Below are 24202 nucleotides of genomic sequence, written 5' to 3'. Positions count from 1 at the left end.
GCAGGAAATGAATTAATTGTGATTTATGTTTCCAGGTCCCCGGCCCCCGCTCAAGTCGTGACAGCTGATGTCATGGCCACGTACGCGTGCGGCGAGCGCCCTTTATACCGTGTTCCGACTGTCCAACGTAGCAACCACAGTGGCGGGGTTGACCCCAAAGGGACTGCCAACTGTTCGGGTATTCTTTAGCAACTTGTCTCAAGTGGTCTTTATGTTTGTGTGTAGGCGGAGCATGTTGTGTCGTCAGCCGGGGATGGGGGAATGTGTAATTATCACTTTTATTGTTGTTCGACGCCTTAATGACCGACTTCACTTGCGCTTTTGATGGAAAAGTACAATGTATGCAACTCATGAACTGCCGCGATGCACTTGTTACGAGGCCGGGAATCAGTATAGGGCCTACTGAACCTTTTTTGCTGTGCTTAGGCCTATTCATACGGAGTTTCATCCAGTTAGATCGTTATCTACCACACTTGACGTCCCTTGTTTTGGTTTTTTTACTTGTTATTCACTCTTTCATGTACGTTTATTTTGAGTAACCAAAGATATTACAGGTAAAACTGCACAAAACTGTAAAACTAACTGTTACAAACAGCATTTTGCGCCATCTACCAGTGACACAGTTAACTAAAATATAAGATACAATGTATTATGGTTTAGAAAGAGAACAAAAGTTGTAAATAAAGTCAGCTATAATCAATGATAATGAAACTAATTGAAAAAATTGGAAGTAGTGGCAAATAAAGGAAGACTAAAAAATGTAAATAAAAAATGCAAAAGGGCCATCAACCATCGGCGGGACTCGAACCCGCAATCCTCGGCTTAGGAGGCCGATGCCTTATCCATTGGGCCACGATGGCGCTACGCTGCTCTTCGGAAATTTATCAGTATATATTCTTCAAACAACAGCTCGGAACGCGTTTTGGTGCGTTACATCAGCAATGTATGACCGTTGCTGGTTACATTGGAAAACATCAATATAAACAATCAGAACATTGAATAAAGTGCTTCTTGGATATCAGTTTAGGTGGCAGTATGCCTCCCTGACCGCTAACCAAACAACTGTGCACTCGATCCACCCGCGCGCACGTATTGAGAGCTAATGTTCGGTCATGGCTATTACAAGGACCCTTGACGACAAGTGTCAATGAATAATGCCATCGGAAGACATCCATCGCTCAGCAAGGACATAGTCACAACCTTGTATTTGCAGTCGTCTTATACTTATGAAATTTTTCAGATATTGATCGAAGCCGTTTAGCCTAGACAAAGTCACAATCACCTTTGTCTTCAGCAATCTTCTCCATGGATGCTGCGTTGAAAATGACATCGCCCATTCTTTGAAGACAACTTGTGAAAAGCTAGCTTCGGCAGGTCTCTGTAATTCCTATATGTCCTTCAAAGAAGGGCAACTCAATCGTAGCCCAAGATAATAACCTGGGCCAACCCTATAATGTAATCTCCAGTTGAATTAAACTGTTTCTGTTGACTTCTATTAGTCTGTCCAATATTATTAACCGCAGATGGACCCTCCCGATTCTCACGGTGATGCCCCTGACCCAAAGAAGACTGAGTCAACAAGCAATTCAAGAAAAGGAAAGCAGGTTGTTTTAATACTGCAGATGTGGTCTATGCAGCTCACAAGTCCTCGCGTCAGATTCCCGTCGTCTTTAATTGGACCTGAATTGTCCATCACTCTGAGTATTGTCCGAGGGAGGCCAGAAATAGCGCAATGCGCTGGACCATATGTCGCGAGACCGGTTTCGAGAAAAGTTCCCACAGGACCAGAGTGACCGTTCACAATCTGCGTTCAAATGACAATGTTTAGCCTATTCTAATAGCAGCTTAGTGGTGTAACTGGCATCTTATTGAACTGTAATGCACGGATGAAAATTGTCATGGCATATTTGTTCGTATTCATGATTGTTCTGTTGTTGTAACGGAGTGTGTCGTGGCCGCGTGTAATGGAAAAATAATGACCGAGTGGTGGGCAAAGACTGTCAAATAAAATCTTAATTGTTCGATCGATATGATGATGCAGCGAAAAGTAGTCGTGCAGTAAATCAATTTTTGGATTAAAGGTAATATCACGATACCCAATCGATATTACCGTATCGGATTGGCAATTAAACCTTTGACCCTTGTTGTGGTTTATTTTATTTTATCAGCCAACTACTTAGGTCATTATTGCTGGCATAATTCAGAATTATCGAATTTATCGCGACCTAAATAGGTCACAAAATTATGTTTAAATACTGTTTCAGATAATTAACCAGTCAATCTGTCCGCACGAGTAATTGCCATAGATATCAAAACGTGTAGCTCGCGATAATGGTTTATTTGTGACTCCGGCCGGCGAGCAAAAGACAACAACATTTCTTGATAGGTTAAGTTCCTCATGAGCGCAAGGAGAGTGTCCAAGGAATCTGCCGTCATTCTTCGCAAAAAAATTTTCTTCCCGATAATACTTTCACGGGAAATCGAACCAGCAGCGAACTAAACTAAAGAAGGTAGGGACAGAATTTCATAGACAAAGCTGTGGCTGTCAGTGTCTACAAAAATGGCCTTGGTCTCAGTGGTCGGCATGCAAATGAGACGTGATCTGTAGCCACGATCGGCAGTCAGCATGCGAATAAGCCATGCAGGCTTGTTTATAATAGGCCGCATGCAGAAGGCGTACTGGTTTTAGCCGCAATAGAATGAGGCAATCTTATCTACTGTCATCATCATAAACATAATGATAAATGTATTCCATCTCTTCATATTTCAGAAAGAAATCGCAATGATGTCGTTCGCGGTCTTCTTTCTCCTTGGATTGATGTTACTCGTTCCAACTTCAGCAACTGACGAGCCATGGGTCAGAGACATCAAAAACAAAATGGCGACCATCAACGCTGACAACTGCCATGTGCAGCCCGATCTAAGTCTTCGTCCACGACCATTTGACATGCTAAAACAGGATCGGTTTAAGAGGATGTCCCTTGCTGTATTAAACAGGGCCTTCTTCTTTAGCTACATTCTACAGAAGCTGAATCAAACGTTCTACGACTTCCAATCCCTACCCAACCTTGACTACTACTACCTTTCGGCAAGCACGGCCGTCGCTTCTGTACCGCAGGCGCTTGCCTCCGGAGTCTACTATGATAAAAACACAATGTACCCTAACTTTGACCGCGCGCTTTACTTCAATCAAACTTATCCACTGTTTGGCGTCCGATCTGTCAGGACAGACTTGCAGAACGCGTTCGACCTCATGAGCATCGCCGACTCAGGGAATTATACCACGCGTGCTGCGAAGAAGTATACCCCGTGGTACTGGATTTATTTACCGGACCCCAAAGGTGACTATTTCAACCAGCAGTTCTATACTGTTGCGAAAACTAAAGCAACTGGAGAAACAGAATTGACGGCCATTAGGGCTCCTCTTTCAGACAACGGATTCGACTTTACTATGCCCTATTTTGACTGCGGAAGAACCAACAAATGGATCACAACAGCCGTTTCACCTATCACTGACGTCCTTCCGAGATACACCGGGTATGCGTATTTGCGACGCTCCAGGTAATTATTGATCATTTACTTACTATTGCCTCATCCGTCAGCCGAGAAAAGCTCTCTCAAATACTTCATCTGGCGGTCATTTTGGGTTAGATCTAAAACCCTTTACTTCAAAGTAGTAATTCTAATATAGTGCTGGTTTTTTTTGGTTTGGTGCTCGAGGAAAGATTACCGAAAAAGAAGGCAAAGCCAAAGTCGAAGTAATGATCGTGGGTCTGTACGACGCGAACGTTCATCTCCTTTATGATGACGTCATGGTGAAATCTTTCGCCTTCGCGCAGCGACCCGCATAAAGACAAGCGCTGAACTGAGGAGTTACTTGGGTACTATTGGAATGATAATCGGAATAGAATGATTATTCGGGCAGATTTAAATGTTTTGCGTCTTATGTGCAATTTGATGACGAGAAGAGTGGAAGGTGACTGGGCAGCTTGGTCGTGGCTTTATGCCAGTGGTGACCTGTGAAATATGTTATTTTACAACTGACGCTTTAATCTTGTGACAATCTTCTTGAAGGACTGTTGCAGTGGCTGCGATGGATATTGAATTCGATTTGAATCAAATCGATGCTGGGACAGAAAGACCCAAGGTTTCAATCGGTGAGTATGAAAGGATGGTAACGGTACAGGCCGACGGGTGACGATGGAAGAGTTCATGGCAATCGCGATCCGATTTCCAAAATTTTACCTCAATCAAACTAATTTTAGAGCATATTGATGCCAGTTGATAAAATATTTATTTCACAGAAAACATGCATTGTGTTCCTCTAATGCTAACATCATCATATCGTCAGAGTTAAGCCCATCACTGAAAGCCCGAGCAATATAATTCCGCCTCATTGTTTCCAGCCGATCAGTTCAGTGATCAGATGAAAGGAATGTTTGTCAACCATCTACGAAATGTGAATCCGGGAAACTGTGGTTCCCTGCCGGATCACAACCTGACTATACACGGTATGTGAAATCATTGGTCATTTTCTTACCAACAATAAACGCAAGTTACATTTCGTCTGATATCTGTTGGATTTGATTGCTGCTAGGAACCTTTGGTGTCTTCGCCGGGATTGAGGTACACTAAAGCTTGCAAACCTATGACTCGACTGGACCAGCATTTTATCTCCATTACTTACGATAACCGTACATCATCAAACAGACTCGAAAGTTGCATATGAGACTTGGAAGTGATGTCCGTTATATACGAGGATCCAGTTTAAGCGAGTCCGATATCTACAAGATTTTTCTTACTGTATAATCTGTCAATACTCCCGATGACATTTTGTTTCAGAGCGGGTCTTCGAAGGGAGAAACGAGGTATTCCCCCACCAACTGAGAACAGCCGAGAGACTAGCGAACTTTATCTCAGGGATTCTGCGTACGAGGAGCTTGGGCTTGGAGAGTGCAGCTGGCGATGTCTTCCCCATCGACAAGCAGCAAATACTTGGCGAAGTCATTGCCGCGGTCATGGCGGATGACCTCATCGTTCGTACAGGAATCTACTTCGAGAGAGACGAGGCGGGCCTACTGGCAACTGAATACTTCGCCCCTGTCGCCTGGAGAGAGAGGGACCAATATGGGGTTGACCAGTTCAAGGTACCGTAGGATTCGGTCTTATTCCTATTTCTGTAGAGACTGAAAGAAAGATAGAGCGACCCAAGTTGTACCCGCAGCTGGTTTTTCTACTACATGTACATACATTAATAGCTCTCGAAGAAAAAATCCTATTTACATCAGAAGACTTTTGACCTCACTGGACGAGGCTCACCTTGAGAAGGCTCTATAGGTGTCAAACGTATGGGATATAAACTCTACAAAACATTGATATTAGTTGTAATTGTAATGTATATCATTAGGTAAAGGACATGGCTGAGGAAATGAACCTGGCTGGCGGACACAACTACACCGAAGAAGATACATTCCAACTTTACAAGAACGGAGCGCCGAAAAAATTCTCATTTGAGCACATTCTTACTGGTGCTGCTGCTACAGGAAGTTACCGCAGCCGGAGCCTGGATCCCGGGATGAGCAAAGAAGGCATGATCTACCCAGCAGTAGCGCCCGACACGGGCACCCAAGGAAATGTTTACTTCGACTGTGGCGGTCTGGGCGAGTGGTTGTGGAATTACACTGTCCCCTTCGCCAGGCTCCTGAATCTGAATGAACGAACGCAGACATTCGCGTGAGTACATATTCAGTAAACCATGTGAGGATGCCACATACGAAAACATGGTTCTGGTTTCACAAGAATCTTTGGTGCTTGCTGTATACGCCCCACTTTTCGTCCCTTGTCCCCTTAATTCTTGCTGATCTTCATCAAAGTTTTGGCTGTGGAAATACACGACGTTACGGGCCATTTCATGAGTAAGAGAAGGAGGATAGGTTTGGAAAAGGAGGAATGATACTGACTGGAAGAAAGTGTTTCAGTCAGCAGGGTGAGCAGTATCAACAAGTATGGTTGATAGTCGTAATTCAAAAATATATTCGAACTTTTTTTTATAACCCAGATGGTCTTACATTTCTGTTACAAGATGGAGAAGAAGTAATCATGATTATTTTTTCTTTCAGAGGTTTGGTGACGGTCACCATCCGCCTATCACCAGACGATTTCATCTAAAAGATGACAAAGGCCCAGTGTGAATATCACAGTGGTAGCTACACAGAGAGCAAGGGTACCCTGTAGGTAGCTCGAAAACACTTCTTACGGCTTTAAACAGCAGTATAACTAGTGATTGGGTGAACTTAAAGGGATAAGAGTTAACGCATACGATTAATACGCTCCGAATAATTTAGATGTAGATTTGCAATTACATATTTAGCTTGACATAGAACCGTTCTTAGTTTTCAATTTTGTTCAACAACATTGATTATCTCAATTGAGCTCTTTGCATTCCTTCAAAGTCTTTGAGATTTACGTAATTCTGACTTCAAGGAGATTACTTACATATTTATCAATCATTGATAATGTCCTTTGCGCTTCCACAGAGTCCTGATACTCGTAATAACTTTCACCGTGTCGTTTCTGTACTTTTGCCCGCCACCAACACAGTACAAATAGAAGTTGATGGCAAAATTAAACAACCAAATCAAAAAGAAGAAAGATTCTTCAACGTTGTAACAAATATTCCAATAAGGGACATCCATATTGTACATGTCATGGATTTCGGGTACATCAATGATAAGATAATACATTCTGAATGGCATTGACGTCACGACGTACGCGATGCTAACAAATATGAGCATGCGCGTGAGGTATTGTGTTTCATTCCGCTTCTCCTGACATTGACTGGCCTCCATCTTTAATCTTTTCCTGGCGGCCGTTTTGACTGTGATTATGATGACTACATTACTCCCAAAGATGACCAGAAAGGGCAGAAAGGATCCGATGACCATTTGGAACCCGGATGCAAGGATTTCTATGACGGGATTGGCAGCAGTGACCAGCAGCACCTCCACACCTTACATCATAAAAAGCAAAGTAAACCTATGCATCATGGGTAAAAATTGAGGCCGTAAACTGTGGCAGTCTCCTAAGTTTAGACTTTGTCAGCTTTGGCGAAACTATTTACAATGAGTAACAAGTGGAGACGTGTTTGGAAAAAATCTCTGAGTAATATTGCATCGTGACAATCATATGCAGTCTTCGAAAATGCAGCATTAAGAGGTCGTGGTAAATTTTCCCCCGGAAAATTGATGAAACATTCTCTGACACCCATTTCCTAACCATATTTTGATAAAATGAATGAAACGATGACGGAAATGAGCTGTCCTGGACATCAATGCAAGATTTTAAAACGCTTCGGTAACCATGTGTAGTGCACTGTGCCTTGTTTTGGCGGTAGTGGTTATGGCTAGGCAACTATAGCCACTTGCGCTGATACAAAATATGGAAGTAGTTACAAAGCAGTTAAAACCACATTTCGATGTTTACATACTTCGAGGGGGCTTAAAATGATGAAAAAATTGAACCTCACTGTCGGTAGTAGTCTCTACAAACACCGCACGGATGATGCCGTCCTTTCGCCCCAAACCTCAGCAATGCATGCCCAGGTTTCGGTCTACATTATAGCTCCATCCATGCGTCTCTTTGAGTCCTCTAGGGTAGCAATAAACCTCGATGTATATGTCCCTGGTTGTCTAACCAAGACCGCGCTCGGGTAGACCTCAAGTTATCTCCAAAATCCTCGGATTTTGGGCTACGGCTGTTATACTCACCCGGTCTTGATTAAATGACTAAGGACCACGAGCTCGGTGTCAATTCCTTAAACCACTGACCCACTCACCTGTATTCTGGTCCTTCACATAACTATAGACGAAGAATATATGTGAGTTGAGGACAGTGATGATCATAGCCGATATGACAACGGTCTTCTTTGCTCGGGAGGTCGTGCAGATACTGGGAGCGGTCATCGGGAACCGGACAGCTATGAGCCGATCAATGCTCATCTCAGCGAGGAAAAGGCCTGACAACATCCCGCAGTTGAACACCATGAACCAGACAAACCTACAATATTACAAAGGTATTGGGAGAAGGACGACGTTCATGCATACGTGTTTTTAGAAAAGAATAGCTGCTTTTCTTATTCAGAGTAGGGCCTATCACATCATCATGGTGAAAACGGTAGGGCCTACCGTCGTGCTTTATTTGACCATCTGGCCAAATAAAGCACAAATTCACATTATCCCTATCGGGGGCGGTGAACATCAGTCCTAAAGTCTCCTCTTTTCATCTTTGAAGGATAGATAATACGCACAACGACGGTATATCGGTATGTAAGTACGAAAAAGGTAGATATCTATTCGATGGGACGACCCTGCCACGCCGGCCCCTTCGAAATAGGTAGGTCTGAACATAAAGTCGGTGTTCCTCCTAAATATCTAAACTCTAGACTAACAGTGAAGCTTCTAAGTATGACACTAATACGGTGGTTAACTAACTTGAAAATAAATTCTCTTTGTAAAGAAACGCGCGCTCCCAGCTCCCAACTCGTGAAGGGGTAGTACCAGCCAAGCTGCAATAGAAGCAAGGTGTCCGTAATGGCCATAGCGCTCATGTAGATGCAGGGGGACAGTCTCCGGTTCTGCCTCCTGTTTGCAACGAAGATTGATATGATGTTGCCGGGCACGCCCAGACAGATTGGTAGCAGCCAGAGGTAGCTACCGATGATAGAATAAAGGAACCAAAGAACGCGATATAGGTCACTTTCGTCGCCAAGGTCCTCGGTCGTTCTCTCTGCAGTGGGCATTATACTTTATACTTATAACACAAATCGCAGAGTGGTGTCGGAAGGAATATCGTGAAGAAAACAACAGTTCTGCCTCAGTCAGAGGTTGTTCAAATGGTCAACACGTCGATCATCATGATCAGCGCCAAGCTTGATTCATGACTTGACCAGTTACCGCAGAATCCTCGCGAGATAAGTAGGTTGTGAATATAATGTCCGTATCGACTTGTCTTATTCTGTATTTAGGCCAAAAATTCGGAAAGAATCATATCTGGTTAAAAGCGTGAATGACACAATCTGGTCACTGGACTCGCCTGTTGATACGTTGGCGTAGATTTCCATGTAAAACATGGTAAAATAGAAGACCGACATTTATTCTGCCTCGCAACGTTCAATCCATATAACTAATGTCTTCTAGATCTGGATCCCTGTGAACCAACTTCGTGAGAGAAGCGGTCCATATAACCACTGCGGTCGGAGTGTAATGACGACTCAACTCGACTCGACGCCAGACATAGCTGTGTAACGACTCTGTCCGCGTCCTTCGTATTCACTGTTATCATTCGGCCAAGAAGTGTAGGTTGTGACATTCATCAAGTCAGAAATCTTCCTGATGCATTATTTGCCCTAAATTTCAAAAGGTATGCATCTCGCAGAAAGGTCCGTTGTAGTCACATAGGTCATCTTACAATACCATACTTGTATGCGGGTAATTTCAAAGGGATCGCATTGCACGGTGCAACGATGAGATGGTTACCAACATTTCTGCTCGAATATATATGAAATGAGATATGATGATAAGGCTTACTTATCGGCTTGTGATATTAAAATATTGATTACATAGCGTCCATCAGAATAGCCTGGCGTCGTCTTACAAACACTCTCCGAAACCACAGTGCTTTTGTTTTAATACATGCCGCTTTATCTGCGGTGAATATCACTATCAAACTTGCTTAGCGGTTTAGGTGATTGTTATGGAGTTACTCGAGGCAGGGAGAGAATGTCACACATGGACATGCCCTTGATCTTGCCACAAACGTCCGAGGCAGTTCATTTGTCATCCGGTAAAGTACCGAGGCCGGGCTACAGTGTCCGGTGTGTCTCCCTCAGGAAATGTGGCATTGATTCAAATTTAAGCAACAGTGGTTACCATAGTTTTGGTCAACTTTATTTTGAAAGAACAATTTTAGCAAAAAGGAACAATTTTTAACATGATAAGATTACATTACACAGCACTAAAGCATAGTCATCGATGAATTTCTGAGGATGTAGTCATTGAAGGACTTCCAAGGACGTGTCATAGCTACATACAGTGGTCTTACATGTTACTAATCCCCTCAGCATTTTTATCTTCAAAACCGACCATATGAAATGCTTAGCCACTTCTCTATGAGCTTTTAGGCAAAATAGCTAGACATATTTCAGCAAAAAAATCTAACCTTGACTGCAAGATACTAGTACATACATTTATAAGTCAAAACAGTTGGCATAAGTTAAGTTTCACACACATTTTTGTCTTTCAAAAAAAGTATCACATCTACTTGCAATGATCTATACAGACACACAAGTCTACAGAGAGAAAATGGTAGAAGTCTAAAAGAGCAATACCACATGTAACACATGTGGTATTACTGCAATATGATTATCTTTACTTTCTAAAAGAAATGGGTCAGCTGCCTTAAAACCTCACAGAGGTACAGAATACAATGCTCACCAGCTATAATTGAATCTGATCTGACTAGTTTAGCAATGGAAAGTTTAAGTAGGAGAAAACATTCCGATACTGGCAGAGCCTCCCGAATACACAAGATGCTGAATTAGTCCACCGCTTTGAACCATGAAGAAGATGACTTGCCTTATACCTGATTCTAACTTTGGTCAATGATTTTATCCGACTCTCAGTTACAGCATATTTTGAGCCTCAATAGCAATACGACCACAGCTTCCAGGCCCAGGTTAGGCTAAAGGAAGCTGAAACACGTCACACCAAGACAAGGATGAAAACAACAATCATTGAAAAAGATCTACACTGACTTCTCCGTCAAAATGACAATTCTATAAATGGGATTTGGATTCATCAGGCACCCCACAATTTCAGCCCAATCACCGTGTGTCAGCTTTATAAAATGTAAAAAAAATATCTTAACAATTTCACAGGGTTTTCTTAAGACCCAAATTCTCATATTCTGTAGAAAACATGCATGTGACATACTCGGTCATTATTATCAAGAAAAAACAAACTTCAAAGAAATCGTACCAGTAGTTTGTGCTCCAGAGCCACAAATGACTTGAACATCAGATTCACGAATGGACTATAATCAAATTCTCAACTGCATCTATTAAACAGATTGATGAAGGAAAATTGGTCACATTCAAAACTACTTTGGCACTGTCTCGAGAGACAGTTATTCTCCATATAGCCAGCACAAGCGTGGAGAAAACGGAAGCATTGGACACTCAATAAAATGCATAATTGTACAGCACAATGCGAAACCTCTGCATGTCATGTCACGTTTATCACATGATCAAGTTGTACTCTCATCGTCGTAGCGACATTTCTCACGACGTTTCATGATCTCTACCGTTTTAAACTGCTTGTTACTGCCTCGTGGTAAATCGCCAAAGATTTCTGTTCCATCCACGCGTACACTCATGGCCAGAGCTTTGATGCTTGCACCAATGTCGTCAGCCCTCCCCTGAAAAAAGACATCAAAAATAGATCAAATCTTTTATTGGATTTTAGAGTACCGTATCTTCGCTTGGCACAACAGCATATGCACTGGACTCATATAGATTCATCTGTTGAGAAATCTTGGTTGATATCAGACTATAAACATTCCATTAGATACAAAGCCTTCACCTCCATCCAAGAGGAGTCATCACTGACATGTGCATTATATATCGACACAGTTCTTTCCACAGGGCAGATATGCTTGAGATTCAAACCCAGGCTCATTGGTGCACAAGAGCAATAGTGAACCACCTGAGCATGAGATTGATAGAATCCTTACCCGTTCATCAGGTGAATCCGACTGTTGATACCTTTGTGACTGCCACATGGGCACATTCATGGGCACGGACTGGGAGTACAGGTTACCTCTATGGTGCCCACTATTCCTTAAAGACTCCCTCATAGATGCATCGCTACTATAGCTGCTATCTGTAAAACAGAACAAGAAAATAATGGACGATTATCAGCGAAGTTGCGCTGCAAAACTTTAGCATACTTGTTAGCAAATATCTGACTTTTTCTGTTGAAAGACAGCAGGAGTGATACAAGTGACCAGCTTCAAAATGAGGTTGAGGGTTTGACTCATTTGGCAGTGCCCATTGCTCTCTCAGTTTGCAAGGTCATTCAGGTTGGAGCAAAGCATAAGAATTGCCCAATTCGTTTTGGCTGTTTTCTCCTCCCTGAAAGATTGCCATAATCTTACCATCTGTGTCATTATCTTCTTCATCTGATTCATAAAATGATCCAGCATCCTGCTCCTGGAGGACATCGTCAAACCCTTCCATATCAAACATACCTGTGAAGTCAAACAAATCATTTAGCAACAGATGTCACAGTCAAGCAGCTCGGCAGCATATCTTGTTACTCCCTAGAATGAGTTATAAGTATTCTTCATAATTAACGAAATACACTAAATCTAGTTTCTGACCCAGTTTTTTAGGCGTTTTTATATTTAAGCCTACGTGGGATCTGCAAGGCAGAGAAATCTGACACAATGCACTGACAACAAGATATGAATACCTACCATCTGCCTCAGGAGATTTGATGACTGGTGCTGCCTGTGGGGCAGGTCGTCGGGTCAGATTTAGTACTGTTGGTTTCTGTTCAGGTTTTCCTTGTAATAAATTAGAGTTTTTTTTGTCGCTGCTCGATGATGCAGATGATGAGCTGATTTCTGAAAGCAGAAGTTCCGAAGAAAGTTCTTATCACAGGAAGCGCATGACCAACCATCAGAGTTAGTTCAAAGTTTAAGTTTAAGTTTGCTGGAAACAAATCAGTACAACAGGCCAGAGCATATAAGGATTTTGTCCATTGCTCTCCAGAAGAGAAAGTGTGACAGAAAAGTGTTGCTCTTTCCATTCCGAGGCCAATCTAAACAATTACTAAATACAGTAGAACCTCTCTAATATGGACACCCTCGGGACTGACAAATGCTGTCCTTAATAGAGAGGTGTCCTGATTAGAGAGGTCAAAAAGAATGGAAACAATCAATTTGGGACCAAAACTAGTGCCCTTAATAAAGAGGTGGTCCTTCATAGAGAGGTGTCTGCTAAGGGAGGTTCTACTGTACATGTTATAGTGGTAGGTTCATCAACTGATATTTACCTTGGGAGCCAGGACTAAAGGGGCTGAGGGGACTCTCTGTCATGGCCTCAGATGATGTGCCGACTACCCCCTCCTGATCATCGACTGACAACGCCACACTGATAAGTTTGGTTTTGTCCCATCTTGCCTTACTCTGAAGTTCACTAAATGCTGCTCTCTGTTGCTCTTCATAAAGTCTGAAACAAACAGAGTACAAATGGAGGAGCAAGTCACCTTTTGTTTATTGATTGTCACAACTTCTAAAGTGGCAGCCAGACACTTGGGCTTTGAAGCACTCTTTACCCTCGAACTCCTACAACTTATACCAGACAGCAGGGGAGAAGGCAGTTTGCTCTGTTATTCAACTAGCTGTTAGTTAACCAACCATTAGATGGCCTACCAAGTCGGAGCACATCCTGAGATGGTGACTCGATATCACACCATATGTGATGTCTCTAGTTTCCTGCGACAATTTACATCACATATTCCCCACACTTCACTTTGATTGTAATAATGTCTAAGTCCCTGCGGAGCTCTCAACTCAACATAGCAGACAGATAATTCACTGATCTCACCTTATTCTTTCTTCCATAGCTGCCTCTTCTGCCATGAGATATGTGTTAAGCCGTTGCTGGATCTGGATCAAGCTCTCCTGCTGCATCGCTTCAAACCGACCCAATCTGGGACCTGTAAAATTCAACAGAGATTCCAAATATCAAGACCTAATCTTGTTGTCCTTTACCACTTGAACTGAGTCAGTCACAGAATAATGCAGGCCGAAATTTTGTATGAAACATGTGTTTATGTAATTTATCACATAATAACACCCAATCCTGAATCTAGGATCACTTTTCACAAGACCTCCGAAGACATCTTGCAACTGCCACAGGAACATTAATGATGTCAAACTAGGACCAACTCAAGTTTTATAAATGTCAGACGAGTAAATATTGTATCCTTTTAAGTAAACTTATTCCAAATCAACAAGGTCTCGTTATACATGTAGGCCATCCATTGTTTTGACCAAGGGCAATGTATTGATCAAAGATAAATCAAGAACTGGATCACCTTATCCAGGCCAGGCTTACTTTCAATTTCAAGGACATGGTATAAAATATGACATTTTTTAATCAACAGATGAGCAAGAGGTCTGATAAGCTTTAAAACAAATGCTGTTTTTGTGCTAAATATAGGGATAGTTGACCTGATTTGAGTCAAATTTGAATACAGAGTATTCTTTAAAGTACCACATGTCAGACCATCAAATACAGAGTTTAATATCATGACAGAAGACCTGAGACTTGACTCATTACTAGTAAGTGTTCTGTTGTGGTAAACAGGCCACAAATGGGCTGATTACCCAATCCAAAATGTCAAGAACACGAGTTTATGGCAGAAAAATCTGTACATACACGTTCACGACAGTAACTGGCCAACCTCAACTCACAGTATTTTATGGTCTTTTATTATCATTTTGATTTCACCACATTGAAATACTGGTGCCTTAGTGACGTTGGGAATAACCTTATTCAAACAATACAATTATCAAGTCCACCCCTATCAATAGACAAAAGTCTACACCACAGGATAATAGCTTCCATCGCTGAAGACGGATCAAACGTACCATAACTCTGCGTTGGTTGGTTATCATTCCTGCCAGGAATGAGTATACAGTAGAGTGGAGAATATTCGGGAGACGTCCTGAAACTCTTTAGCACACTTGTTTCATTCTGCAAATAGAAAAACCATCGAGTCAACTCACATGACTTAATATTACATGACCCGGATATGAAGTTTATCAGTTCCTTATTGATACAAATACGTTCATCTATTATCAAAACCATTAGCACATTAGACTTCATGACAGAGCTGAAAGATTTGTTCTCTAAGGGTCCATGGGTTTGAACCTTGGTCTAGTGGCATCACTGTCTTTCACAGGTCGACTAAAGGCGAGTGCCTGAAATAACGGCAGCTACTTGATTTACCAGAGTGCCTCTGTGGAGACCAAATAGCGACAGATACTGTGAAGCACTTCGGTACAGACCCTCGTCAGTGAGAAGCTATATTACTTAAGTGACATAATCTTTCCTAGGTTTTGTGCCAAGCAGAAAACAGGTGAGCTTACATGTAATTTGGCATTGACTAGCACAGTGTTGTCATCCCGGTGATGATGAATAGCATGGGTTTTCATGTGGCAGTTGAGACATTTTGATACTGTCCAGTTGCCGATTGACTTCTCCCTGAGAAGACAATCGTGTTCCTGAAGAGAAAGCAGAAATTATATTGTAGGAACCCAAGCATAGCACCCTGTCCTGAATTACTCCCGAGGTGGACCAATTTAGGAGATGGCCAAAGCATTTTTCTTTTCTTTTCCCAAGGTAACTTTTTTGGGGAATGACACGAAGAAGAGGCAACTACTGTTTTTGTTATAAAAAAAAAAACAGGAAGGCTCTGTTTCAGTCTTTGAAATAACAATTAGATGCAGTGCAACTTACTCCAAGTTACATTAGCCTGAACCATACCTTGGTTACTCCCTCGAGGTCAAGGTGGACATGGCAGATGGCATTGGTAAAGAAATCATCAACGGTATATTCTCCAGTACTCACTCCTGAAGTCAGAGACAAAGAAAATCATTCATTGAATTATCTTACTACTGAGATATCTGTGATCAGAATGTCATTGTCATGACACGTGCGTATTTCAATTTAAAGTTTGAGGCATTAATAAAAATTTCGTTTTATCATAGCTTCAAGAATCATATTCTAATTCTTTTTATACTCAACTGAATACTCATGAAGTAGCCTCTAGTCAGTTCTTATATTGTGCATCCTTTCCCAAGAGCTGAACATTCTCTCATGCAGACCTTTTGAATGCCCCTGAGCTCTCTAATACACTCTGTTTGTTTGAGTGTATTTACCGACACTGAATCGAATCCAAAGGGCTGTGTACTCACCCACTGTTGCTACATCAATTGGGGTCAACTCTGTGCTAGAGTTCTTGACATGAATCTTCAGGTTCAAGCAGTTGCATGTCAGCCAGACCATTGTGGGCCCCCCGAGAGATTTCTAGATAGTGTTTTCTGGAATAAAAGATTTCAAATACTATTATTAAATGAACATTCTCACTCGGCAATGTCGAACCTTGGAGGAATTATATAATTCCTCCAAGGTCGAACTGACCGGACCCCACAATGAAAATAAACATCTTAACAAACATGCTGCCCCAAACAATAGCCAGGCCTATAGCTAGGCCTACATACATGCACAAAAGTCGAAAGCTAGCAAACAAAACAGAACGGAATGTCACCAGTCAGTTTGTTTATACAAAGTACAAAACTACATTTTTCAGTTAATGACCAACAATGATGCAATGCATTATCGTTCATGTGGGTGAAGGGATGTACACCAAACAATGTATGTAAACATACACACCACTGCATGAGGGCAGCTTGATGATGTATTGTATTATAAATTGTATGCATAGGCCTACATACATTACATGCATGCATGTCATGGAGAGAGAAGCGCACCGAAAATGAAGTGGAATTTGATGGGTAATAAAGAGAAAACAAACCACAATTTCAGTGGATTTTGAATCTTAGGGTCACAATGAAGACTATCCGACTACTACAATACACTCTATCCCACAGAGCGGACTGATATTTATGAAATCTGAGATAAACAACAAAATATTTACCCTGAACAGAAATAATCATATGACCTGAAGTCACGTGACAATGATAAATGATGTTGCATCGAATCAATAATACCAAGAAAGATTCAAAAGAAGCGACAATTATAAACTCTTTTGAGACTATTTGGCCTAATAAGAGACACATGAATTTCGATAGTAAATTGGTTACTCCATTAAGTCTTACAAGATAAATCACCAGATAATATATTTTTGTGATATTGGAATCAAATGTAAGTGCACCTTGATTTAACTATTACTAATACGTGGCAATCTTTCAGCGAGCCGAAATAGCTCAGTTGGGAGAGCGTTAGACTGAAGATCTAAAGGTCCCTGGTTCGATCCCGGGTTTCGGCAAATATTTTTTTATTTCCAGTTTTTTGTATTTATATCTAATCAGCTTTCAACATTCTTCATCATCTTTTACGATCGATTCATGAAACAATTGACTCTCGAAGTTCACATTTCAGATACACTCCGGACGCAGTGGACCGGTCCGTTCCTCATCCTAAGGAGATCCAATTAGGATGACGGCAATGGCCGACTGCCCCGGGAGTCTAATTTTAGACGACCAGTGATTGGACAATGATTTGTCCAAGATCACACACTAGTCACTCAGCGCCTGGACTCCCTGGGCAGTCGATGGCATCATCCTAAGTGGTCTCCTTATGGTGAGGAACGAGGCCGGTCCACTGTGTCCGGAGTGTACGCAACGCCTCGCTGTCTCTTTGTGCCGAGGGATTGGCTTGCCAGTAAATAAATTACACAAACGAATTGCCCATGATCATCCTCCATTGACGAGCCGTGAAGAATTCGACAAGTAACTTGCCCAAGATCACACTCCAGACCATCAACGCATTTCGAATGTCATTGCTAAGCTTACAGACAATGAAGGCACTCCTTCCTCGTACACGTTGAAATATCCAGAGGGGGGGGGGGGGGTTATGTTGAAAATCACTGGTTATGTTGGAAGTTCAGTATGTTCGACTGATTGCACGCGTGGAAACCTATTCATACGGGAGATAAACCATGTATAAGTGTATGTCATGATGGTCCAAAGGATGCATCCAATCTGTCATCAGCTATGGTAGCCTATCGGTAACGGAGTCCGGGTCGGCGGAGTGGATCCAAGGTGAGAGAATTCCCTATCTTATTGTATTATCTATTATGTATTATCTATTGTATATACACTGTAGTCTTAGTAGGGTCTAACGGGACACTCTGGCGCTTCAAATTTCCCGCGCGGTATTAACACACGTCATAGCGATCACGATACGGTACCAGGAAGTACAAGTGTTTGACATGTGACAAGTCGCGGGTAACGAGATACTTAAAGACCATTGTAAGGGTGCTATAACCGTATTTTCCAGCTTTCTAGTTTGATATTCTTCAGGTGATGGTGTAGTCTTTTAGTAGTACTTGGCCATGGCCCGGGCCAGAGTGAGAGTGAAAGTGCTTTCGCCTTATCAGGTGATCACATCGCCTAATAAAAGTTAACACAAAAATAGTTGCACTACTGATTTAGGAACAACTCAGTTGTGAGAACTTTCGTTTTACGTCAAGTAAGCCCCTAGTCATTGTTATCACTATGATTTTGATTCCAGATTTCTACATGATTTCTCTGATTCATCTCTGATCCCAAGTCGGATTCTACCAGCCACAAGCATGCCATGTTGTGTTGGATTCTGGAGGATGGGGATCCATCTCCTCCCCCTAGCCGTCGCCATTGTCATGCCAGTCTCTTTCATTGCGACGTAAGTATGGCATGTCAAGTCTGAGAAATGTACCGGGATAAGATGAGTTCAGCCCTGGACCATAATTGATACCAGTACAGATGTAACAGTTATAAATGTCCTGGGATAAAGTGTCCAGGCCTAGGTGATGCAGTCTGGGATTATTTTAGGCCAAACATTGAAAGTAGGCCAATTCATGTATTTCTCCAGTGTGCATGTTTTATAGGTTAGAGGTAGTTTGATAGAGTGTCTTTTTTAAAGGACTTGACTGACTCGGATGACAATAATTTTGTTCTATTTTGTTTCTATCACTAGGTACGTGATCGCCGTTCTACTAAACCATGTAGAAGCTGGATTTCCATACATAAGGTGAGAATCAGAACAGAATTTGTCTTGTCCAGTAGTGGCTTAGGTCATGTTGATGGGATCAAGATTTTTGCAATGAGTGAGACTGTCAACTCATTGTTGTCTTCTCTGGGTAATGTGAAAAGATATGAAGACAAGCAATGGAGAAGATGAATTTGGGTTGGACAAAATGTAGAAATGGAAGTGGTGTTTGGCCTGTCAGCTATCTTTTCCCATTCTTGTCTTGCAGTGATACTGGGACTTATCCTCCTGAAAGCTGTATTTTTGGACAAATGATGAATTTTGGTGCTCTTTTGAGTGAGTATGCCTTTCTAATTGAATGATGGTAATAGAATTTCCTTAGGTGTTATCATGTTAGAGCCATACACCTAAATCCTTGTCGGGTCTGCCACTTTCTACTGGCTCAGCGACCCTTGTTTATGAAGGTATGAAAGGTAGGTTGTGCCTATGCCGGGTTCATTTGATGGGTTCTCGTGTATTGGTTTACACACAACAGATATTGTCACAACCAACCAGATTCTCACACCCACTAAGGACATTGTCACAACTATGATGGTCTCAACGAAGTCCAATTCTTATACCCACCAAGGACATTGTCACTACCATGATTGTCTCAACCAGCCAGATTAAACAATTGTCACAATCAATCAGGTAAGAACAGCGTTTTGACTCCGCACAAACAGCTAGCCATGTCAACGACTTGGGTATTAAATCAACATGAAAAGACATCTGAATATCCATGTTATCAAATTTCTTCTTATTTTTCAGTAATTCTTACTGTACACATTCGCTATAAACAGATCGTAGAATATTATGCAGACGCCGCTGTGATGAATACTAGTATCTTGAGAATCAATAAAGTTTCTGAATACTGCGGCTACCTTGCCGGCTTCGGACTGAGCGTAGTTGGAAATTTTCAGGTATAGTAGCCTAATGCTGATAGTAGCCTATTGCTGTAGTTTTGAAAGACTGATTCATGTATTTTAAAAGATCAAGTTGTATTGATAAGACACCACAACTGGATACAGAACTGGAAACTTACAGAATATATAACGGCATCAATGATGGCCGTGGTACTTCATACATTACCTGTGATTCCTTTCAGGAAACCAATGTAATTGTGGTCCACATCATCGGGGCAATAATGGCGTTTGGATTAGGGATGGTCTATGCCTACCTTCAGTCTGTCGTGTCTTATAAGATGCACCCTCATGTCTCACACATTGCCATCTGTCATCTGAGGATGGTCCTCAGTGTACTCATAACAGTATTCTTCATCATGAGTATCCTTTTTGAAGTGAAATGATAAACAGGATACAGTCCAATATAGAAAAAGTTTACTTATTGTCAGAGTCTAACATCAATTTTGTCCTCAAAGGCAGAAGCAAATTTGACTTCTTGATGGGGTCTCTGCTTTGAGTAATTGCTTAGCAGCTTACATACAATTACTATTAATTCAAATTAAACCAATTAACCTGTTGGATTCCAAACAGTGTGCCTATTTGCATATAGATTCCACCACGCCCAGCCTTGACCTTGAAATAACCTTTTAAAGGGGTACGCCATTCATTCAGTTATATTTACTGTTGGTTTAACGATGTATATCTATTTCCTATTTCTCACACCAGGCGATGCCAAGAGTCACACATAATGCATGCTGCATGCTACCTGCATTAACAGGATACAAATGGTGCTTGTATGAACCTTATCATCACCCCCAATCCACCTTAACTCCTGCAAGATCAAGTATTCGATCAATTGTCCAAGAAAAAGTTTGATGGCAAAAATCCTAGGAAGTGGTTTCCTGAAGACGGAGTGAGTAGTTTGGTATGGAAAAAATAGGATGCACATGATCCTGTGACTAGGGTGTGAACAAGTCTTGTGACCCGCCTTGGCACAAGTCCCATGGTCTTGCTGAATCTGGTGAATGCTAGGCTGAACTTTGAACCAACCTTCTTTCCTTATTCCTGTACCTGCATCCTAACATTGAAAGCAATCACTTTTTCTTTAAATTCTGTTTTCTGCTTCAATTGCATATGTTTTGTTGCTAACCTTATTGATATCTTATTTTTAACTTTGCGTTACTTTGGCTGCATGTTTTCTCTGTTGACCTTCGCATCTTTAACATACTGCTGTAGTTTATTCTTGCTCTGATTCTGTTGCATATTTTTGGAGGGGTCATCCATGTCTTGCTCTGAGTAATGTGTAATATCAAGAACTAATAAGGACTAAGAATGCCAAACCAAAACTACAGCACCTTAATATCTAGTACTAGGTCCAAATTCTGAGATTAGGAGACTTTTACAAGATTTCTGTCTTCGATATAGATCAGAATTTGGGTTGCCATTTATGCCAGTTATGGCCTTTCTGAATACTTAGTCTTTATTAATTCTTGATGATGTGGATGTCCTCTTAACTTTCTAACTCTTCTTGCACGACCTTAACTCTATCAAGCTTTGGCTCTTGGCTCTGCTGCTGGCAAATATGCCGGAAACAAGTCTAAATGGGACCCGCTTGACGCGGTAAGTTAACTGCACACGAAATATTTGGTTTCCCTTAACTTGCCAAGCTATTGGTTCAGGAGTTGCTTCCTCAGTTATTTCTGGACAGGCCATGAGAAGTAGATGGGAACCTTCAGATCCTGTAAGTGTAGTGAGGTGTTAGGTCGTTCCTCTGGTGTAACCGATTGAGGGCCTATCTTATTTATCTGCATGCCAGTGGGTGGGATACTTTAATTTGGTGTCCTTGGGTGACATCCTCCACCTGCATTGTGCAAGGAAAAGGGCTTAATTTGGAAAATATCACAAAAGTGAAGCCACATATGGAGCTTTCCAATGAATGGGCCTGTCAATATGTAACTTCCAGAGGTATTCGCTACATCATAACCTTACTCAACACTGTTGTTTGTGGGTGTCGCAATGTTAAAACTTCAATGGTCAACATGAGGCCAATCAGGGTTTGACCATTCCTGTATACTCCAGTAAAGAAGACAAATCAAAATATTCTCAACAAATTTCAATTCCTCCACATTCAACCTTCCTTTCAATCTCTTTTAGGGTTTTACGGAGCATGTTTTGAGCACGGCATCAGAGTGGTTAATGTCCATCTGTATGATGATCTTCTTCATTACATTTGTTGGCGAGTTCCAGAAGATTCACGTCAAGGGACCATCGGTGCACATCCTGGGAGAGGACTTCAATCCGTTAGAGAATAGCATTTCTCCTAGGATTACGTGATCATGAGGTCTGCGAATCTTTCTAATGTTGTTCCATGATTCATCTCGTACAAATACTCAAAAAGGCAGTAAGTTCTGTTAGCCTGCATAAACACATGATTCATCTCACGCACTGTATGTCAACCGTTTGGTATGAACCTTCCTTTCACAGTAAAAACACTTTCACGAAATGATTGAAATTACAGCTCTGTCATGGATAACCTTGATACAAAGCATACAATAAGTATTTTCAACTTAGAGTTTCGTTTGTGAAAATAAAAATGGGTTACGATAGGTTAGCGTGAGATAGCATGAGCTGAATCATGGTTTGGTAGCTTAACACTATTGATACAGTGCCTTTGTTTTTGTGTCAGTTGTCAGGTTGTAATTAGTATTTCAAGACCAAGTTTTCCAAATTTAGAAGTTACTATATGTAGTATTTTTCAACACAAAATAAATGATATTTATTTGATGTTCAGGTATTGTTACTTTCTGTTAAGTTGCATTTCGCCATCGTATCAGGGAATGCGAAAGACAGTTCTTAGACTGGACTGGAACACCCTGTACTAGAGACACCCAGTCAGAGTATGTAGTACATCCTGACAGGGAATGCGAAAGACAGTCCTTGGACTTGACTGGAACACCCTGTACTAGAGACATCATAGACACCCAGTCACAGTATGTACATGTAGAACATCCTATCGGTGAATGCGAAGGACCATCCTTGGACTCGACTGGAGCATCCTTTACTAGTGGCACCGAAGATACATCCCCAGACAGAAAGAATGTGTGGACCACTGGAAGCTAATAAAGGGGCACACACCAGCGGACCAACTGTGGGCATATGGTCCTCCGTTACCAGTCGGCCACCTGGGACTGCCACTGCCCCACACAGTGCCTCGCTCAGTTAACCGGCCACCATTGGCCCACATACTGATGATTGCTGTCTGGGACAATAGCTCCTGCTTCACCAACGTGGGAGACAGAGGACCAAGTTGTGAAACACTTGAGGTCATTCCTCCTCCAGCACCAACCACTCATTGTAAAACATGGGAGTCTACCACCGGTTGTGAAATACCTCCTTGATCCTCCTTCACCAGCAATAAGGTGTGACAGGCAGGGGACTATATCCCCTGCTTCACCAGATACAGGTTGTACGAGACAGGGGCCCAAGTTCTTACTATACAGCCTGCAACAGGCGTGAATTCTGATGACCTGGGAGTTTATTTACCAGGCTACACCAGCCAGAGGTTACGAAAGACAACGAGCTGCAGGACTAGTATATCCCTTGCTTCAAAAGTCTGCAGGTTGTCAAAGACAGGGGACTCTATTTACCGCCTGCTTCACCACTGGCAGTGAACGACAGGAAACCAGCAAGTTGTGAAGGACATGGGCTATTCCTCCTGCTACACCAGCCGCTCGTTGCGAAAGGCAAGTGACTTTACCAAAGGTTGGGAAAGACCAGGCTTTATATCACCAACTACCAGCCATCGGTTGTGAGAGATCTAGGACTATACGTCCTGCTTCACCAGCCACAGGTTGTGAGAGACCAGGAACAACAACTATAGTTACCAATTGCAGGTTGTGAGAGACAGGAGACTAATTCAGTCGTTAAAGACGGGGACTCTTCCTCCTGCTACACGAGCCATTGGTTGTGAAAGTCTTCCTGCGCAACATGCTACAGGTTGTGAGGACAAGAGACCAAGTTTGGTATGACAGGGGAGAATCAGCCGCAATTTGGAAAAGATAGGGGACAATTCTTCCTGCTACACTAGCCGCTTGTGGTGAAAACCAAGGGACTATATCGCTGGTTGAGAAAGACTGGGTCATACCTCCTGCTTTATCAGCCACAGGTTGAGGGAGACTGGGAACTGAACCTCCTGCTTCACGGACCACGAACTGTAGAGACAGGCGCTGCTTTACGTGCCACTATTAGTGAGAGGCCAATCTGTGAATGAACGGGGACTTTTTTCCTGTTACACCAGTCACAAATCGTGACAGACACCAGCCGAAATTTGCAAAAGACAGGGAACTATCCCTCCTGCTACACCAGTCCGTAAGCTGTGAAAGACCGAGAAACTAGTTGTGAAAGACAGGGACTATTCCTC

General features: G+C 42.1%; 4 protein-coding genes and 2 non-coding genes across 11 annotated transcripts; 3 read left to right on the top strand and 3 right to left on the bottom strand.

Moving 5' to 3' along the window:
- Window positions 1-787: 787 nt before the first annotated feature.
- Window positions 788-860, bottom strand: Trnar-ccu (transfer RNA arginine (anticodon CCU)). Its single transcript has one exon. It is a non-coding gene; the product is annotated as a tRNA-Arg (tRNA).
- Window positions 861-2271: 1411 nt separating this feature from the next.
- On the top strand, window positions 2272-6382 carry LOC135492864 (uncharacterized). Its single transcript, XM_064779553.1, has 7 exons — window positions 2272-2510; window positions 2771-3561; window positions 4075-4157; window positions 4407-4511; window positions 4843-5147; window positions 5408-5733; window positions 6120-6382. The coding sequence occupies exons 2-7, from the start codon at window positions 2783-2785 to the stop codon at window positions 6166-6168; spliced, it is 1647 nt and encodes a 548-aa protein (XP_064635623.1). The 5' UTR covers window positions 2272-2510; window positions 2771-2782; the 3' UTR covers window positions 6169-6382.
- Window positions 5749-9191, bottom strand: LOC135492865 (growth hormone secretagogue receptor type 1-like). The gene is made up of 4 exons (XM_064779554.1): window positions 8490-9191; window positions 7835-8055; window positions 6496-7009; window positions 5749-5959 (listed from the first exon to the last, which is right to left on the bottom strand). The coding sequence occupies exons 1-3, from the start codon at window positions 8795-8797 to the stop codon at window positions 6507-6509; spliced, it is 1032 nt and encodes a 343-aa protein (XP_064635624.1). The 5' UTR covers window positions 8798-9191; the 3' UTR covers window positions 5749-5959; window positions 6496-6506.
- Window positions 9192-9922: 731 nt separating this feature from the next.
- On the bottom strand, window positions 9923-16824 carry LOC135492684 (uncharacterized). Of its 2 annotated transcripts, none has more exons than XM_064779268.1 (11): window positions 16788-16824; window positions 16045-16170; window positions 15614-15699; window positions 15217-15351; window positions 14716-14821; window positions 13667-13778; window positions 13113-13288; window positions 12532-12681; window positions 12211-12303; window positions 11788-11936; window positions 9923-11472 (listed from the first exon to the last, which is right to left on the bottom strand). In XM_064779268.1, exons 2-11 carry the CDS (start codon window positions 16133-16135, stop codon window positions 11302-11304), a joined length of 1269 nt encoding a protein of 422 aa, XP_064635338.1. In that variant the 5' UTR covers window positions 16136-16170; window positions 16788-16824; the 3' UTR covers window positions 9923-11301. The 2 variants fall into 2 exon arrangements, with proteins under 2 accessions (XP_064635338.1, XP_064635339.1); XM_064779269.1 differs by lacking the exon at window positions 16788-16824 and adding an exon at window positions 16665-16688.
- Window positions 16825-17065: 241 nt separating this feature from the next.
- Window positions 17066-17138, top strand: Trnaf-gaa (transfer RNA phenylalanine (anticodon GAA)). Its single transcript has one exon. It is a non-coding gene; the product is annotated as a tRNA-Phe (tRNA).
- Window positions 17139-18071: 933 nt separating this feature from the next.
- LOC135492839 (DNA damage-regulated autophagy modulator protein 2-like) lies at window positions 18072-22566 on the top strand. Of its 5 annotated transcripts, none has more exons than XM_064779509.1 (8): window positions 18072-18123; window positions 18386-18535; window positions 18830-18883; window positions 19110-19177; window positions 19649-19800; window positions 19986-20163; window positions 21450-21523; window positions 21937-22566. In XM_064779509.1, the coding sequence occupies exons 2-8, from the start codon at window positions 18447-18449 to the stop codon at window positions 22114-22116; spliced, it is 795 nt and encodes a 264-aa protein (XP_064635579.1). In that variant the 5' UTR covers window positions 18072-18123; window positions 18386-18446; the 3' UTR covers window positions 22117-22566. The 5 variants fall into 5 exon arrangements, with proteins under 5 accessions (XP_064635579.1, XP_064635577.1, XP_064635581.1 ...); XM_064779507.1 differs by having other exon boundaries at window positions 18121-18174; XM_064779511.1 differs by lacking the exon at window positions 21450-21523 and adding an exon at window positions 21335-21402 and having other exon boundaries at window positions 18121-18174.
- The last annotated feature ends 1636 nt before the right edge of the window (window positions 22567-24202 follow it).

This window comes from Lineus longissimus, chromosome 8, assembly GCF_910592395.1.
Source record: "Lineus longissimus chromosome 8, tnLinLong1.2, whole genome shotgun sequence".
NCBI classification, from domain to species: domain Eukaryota; kingdom Metazoa; phylum Nemertea; class Pilidiophora; order Heteronemertea; family Lineidae; genus Lineus; species Lineus longissimus.
Note: the sequence above shows the minus strand (reverse complement) of the source record. Positions and strands in the feature narration are given on the sequence as shown.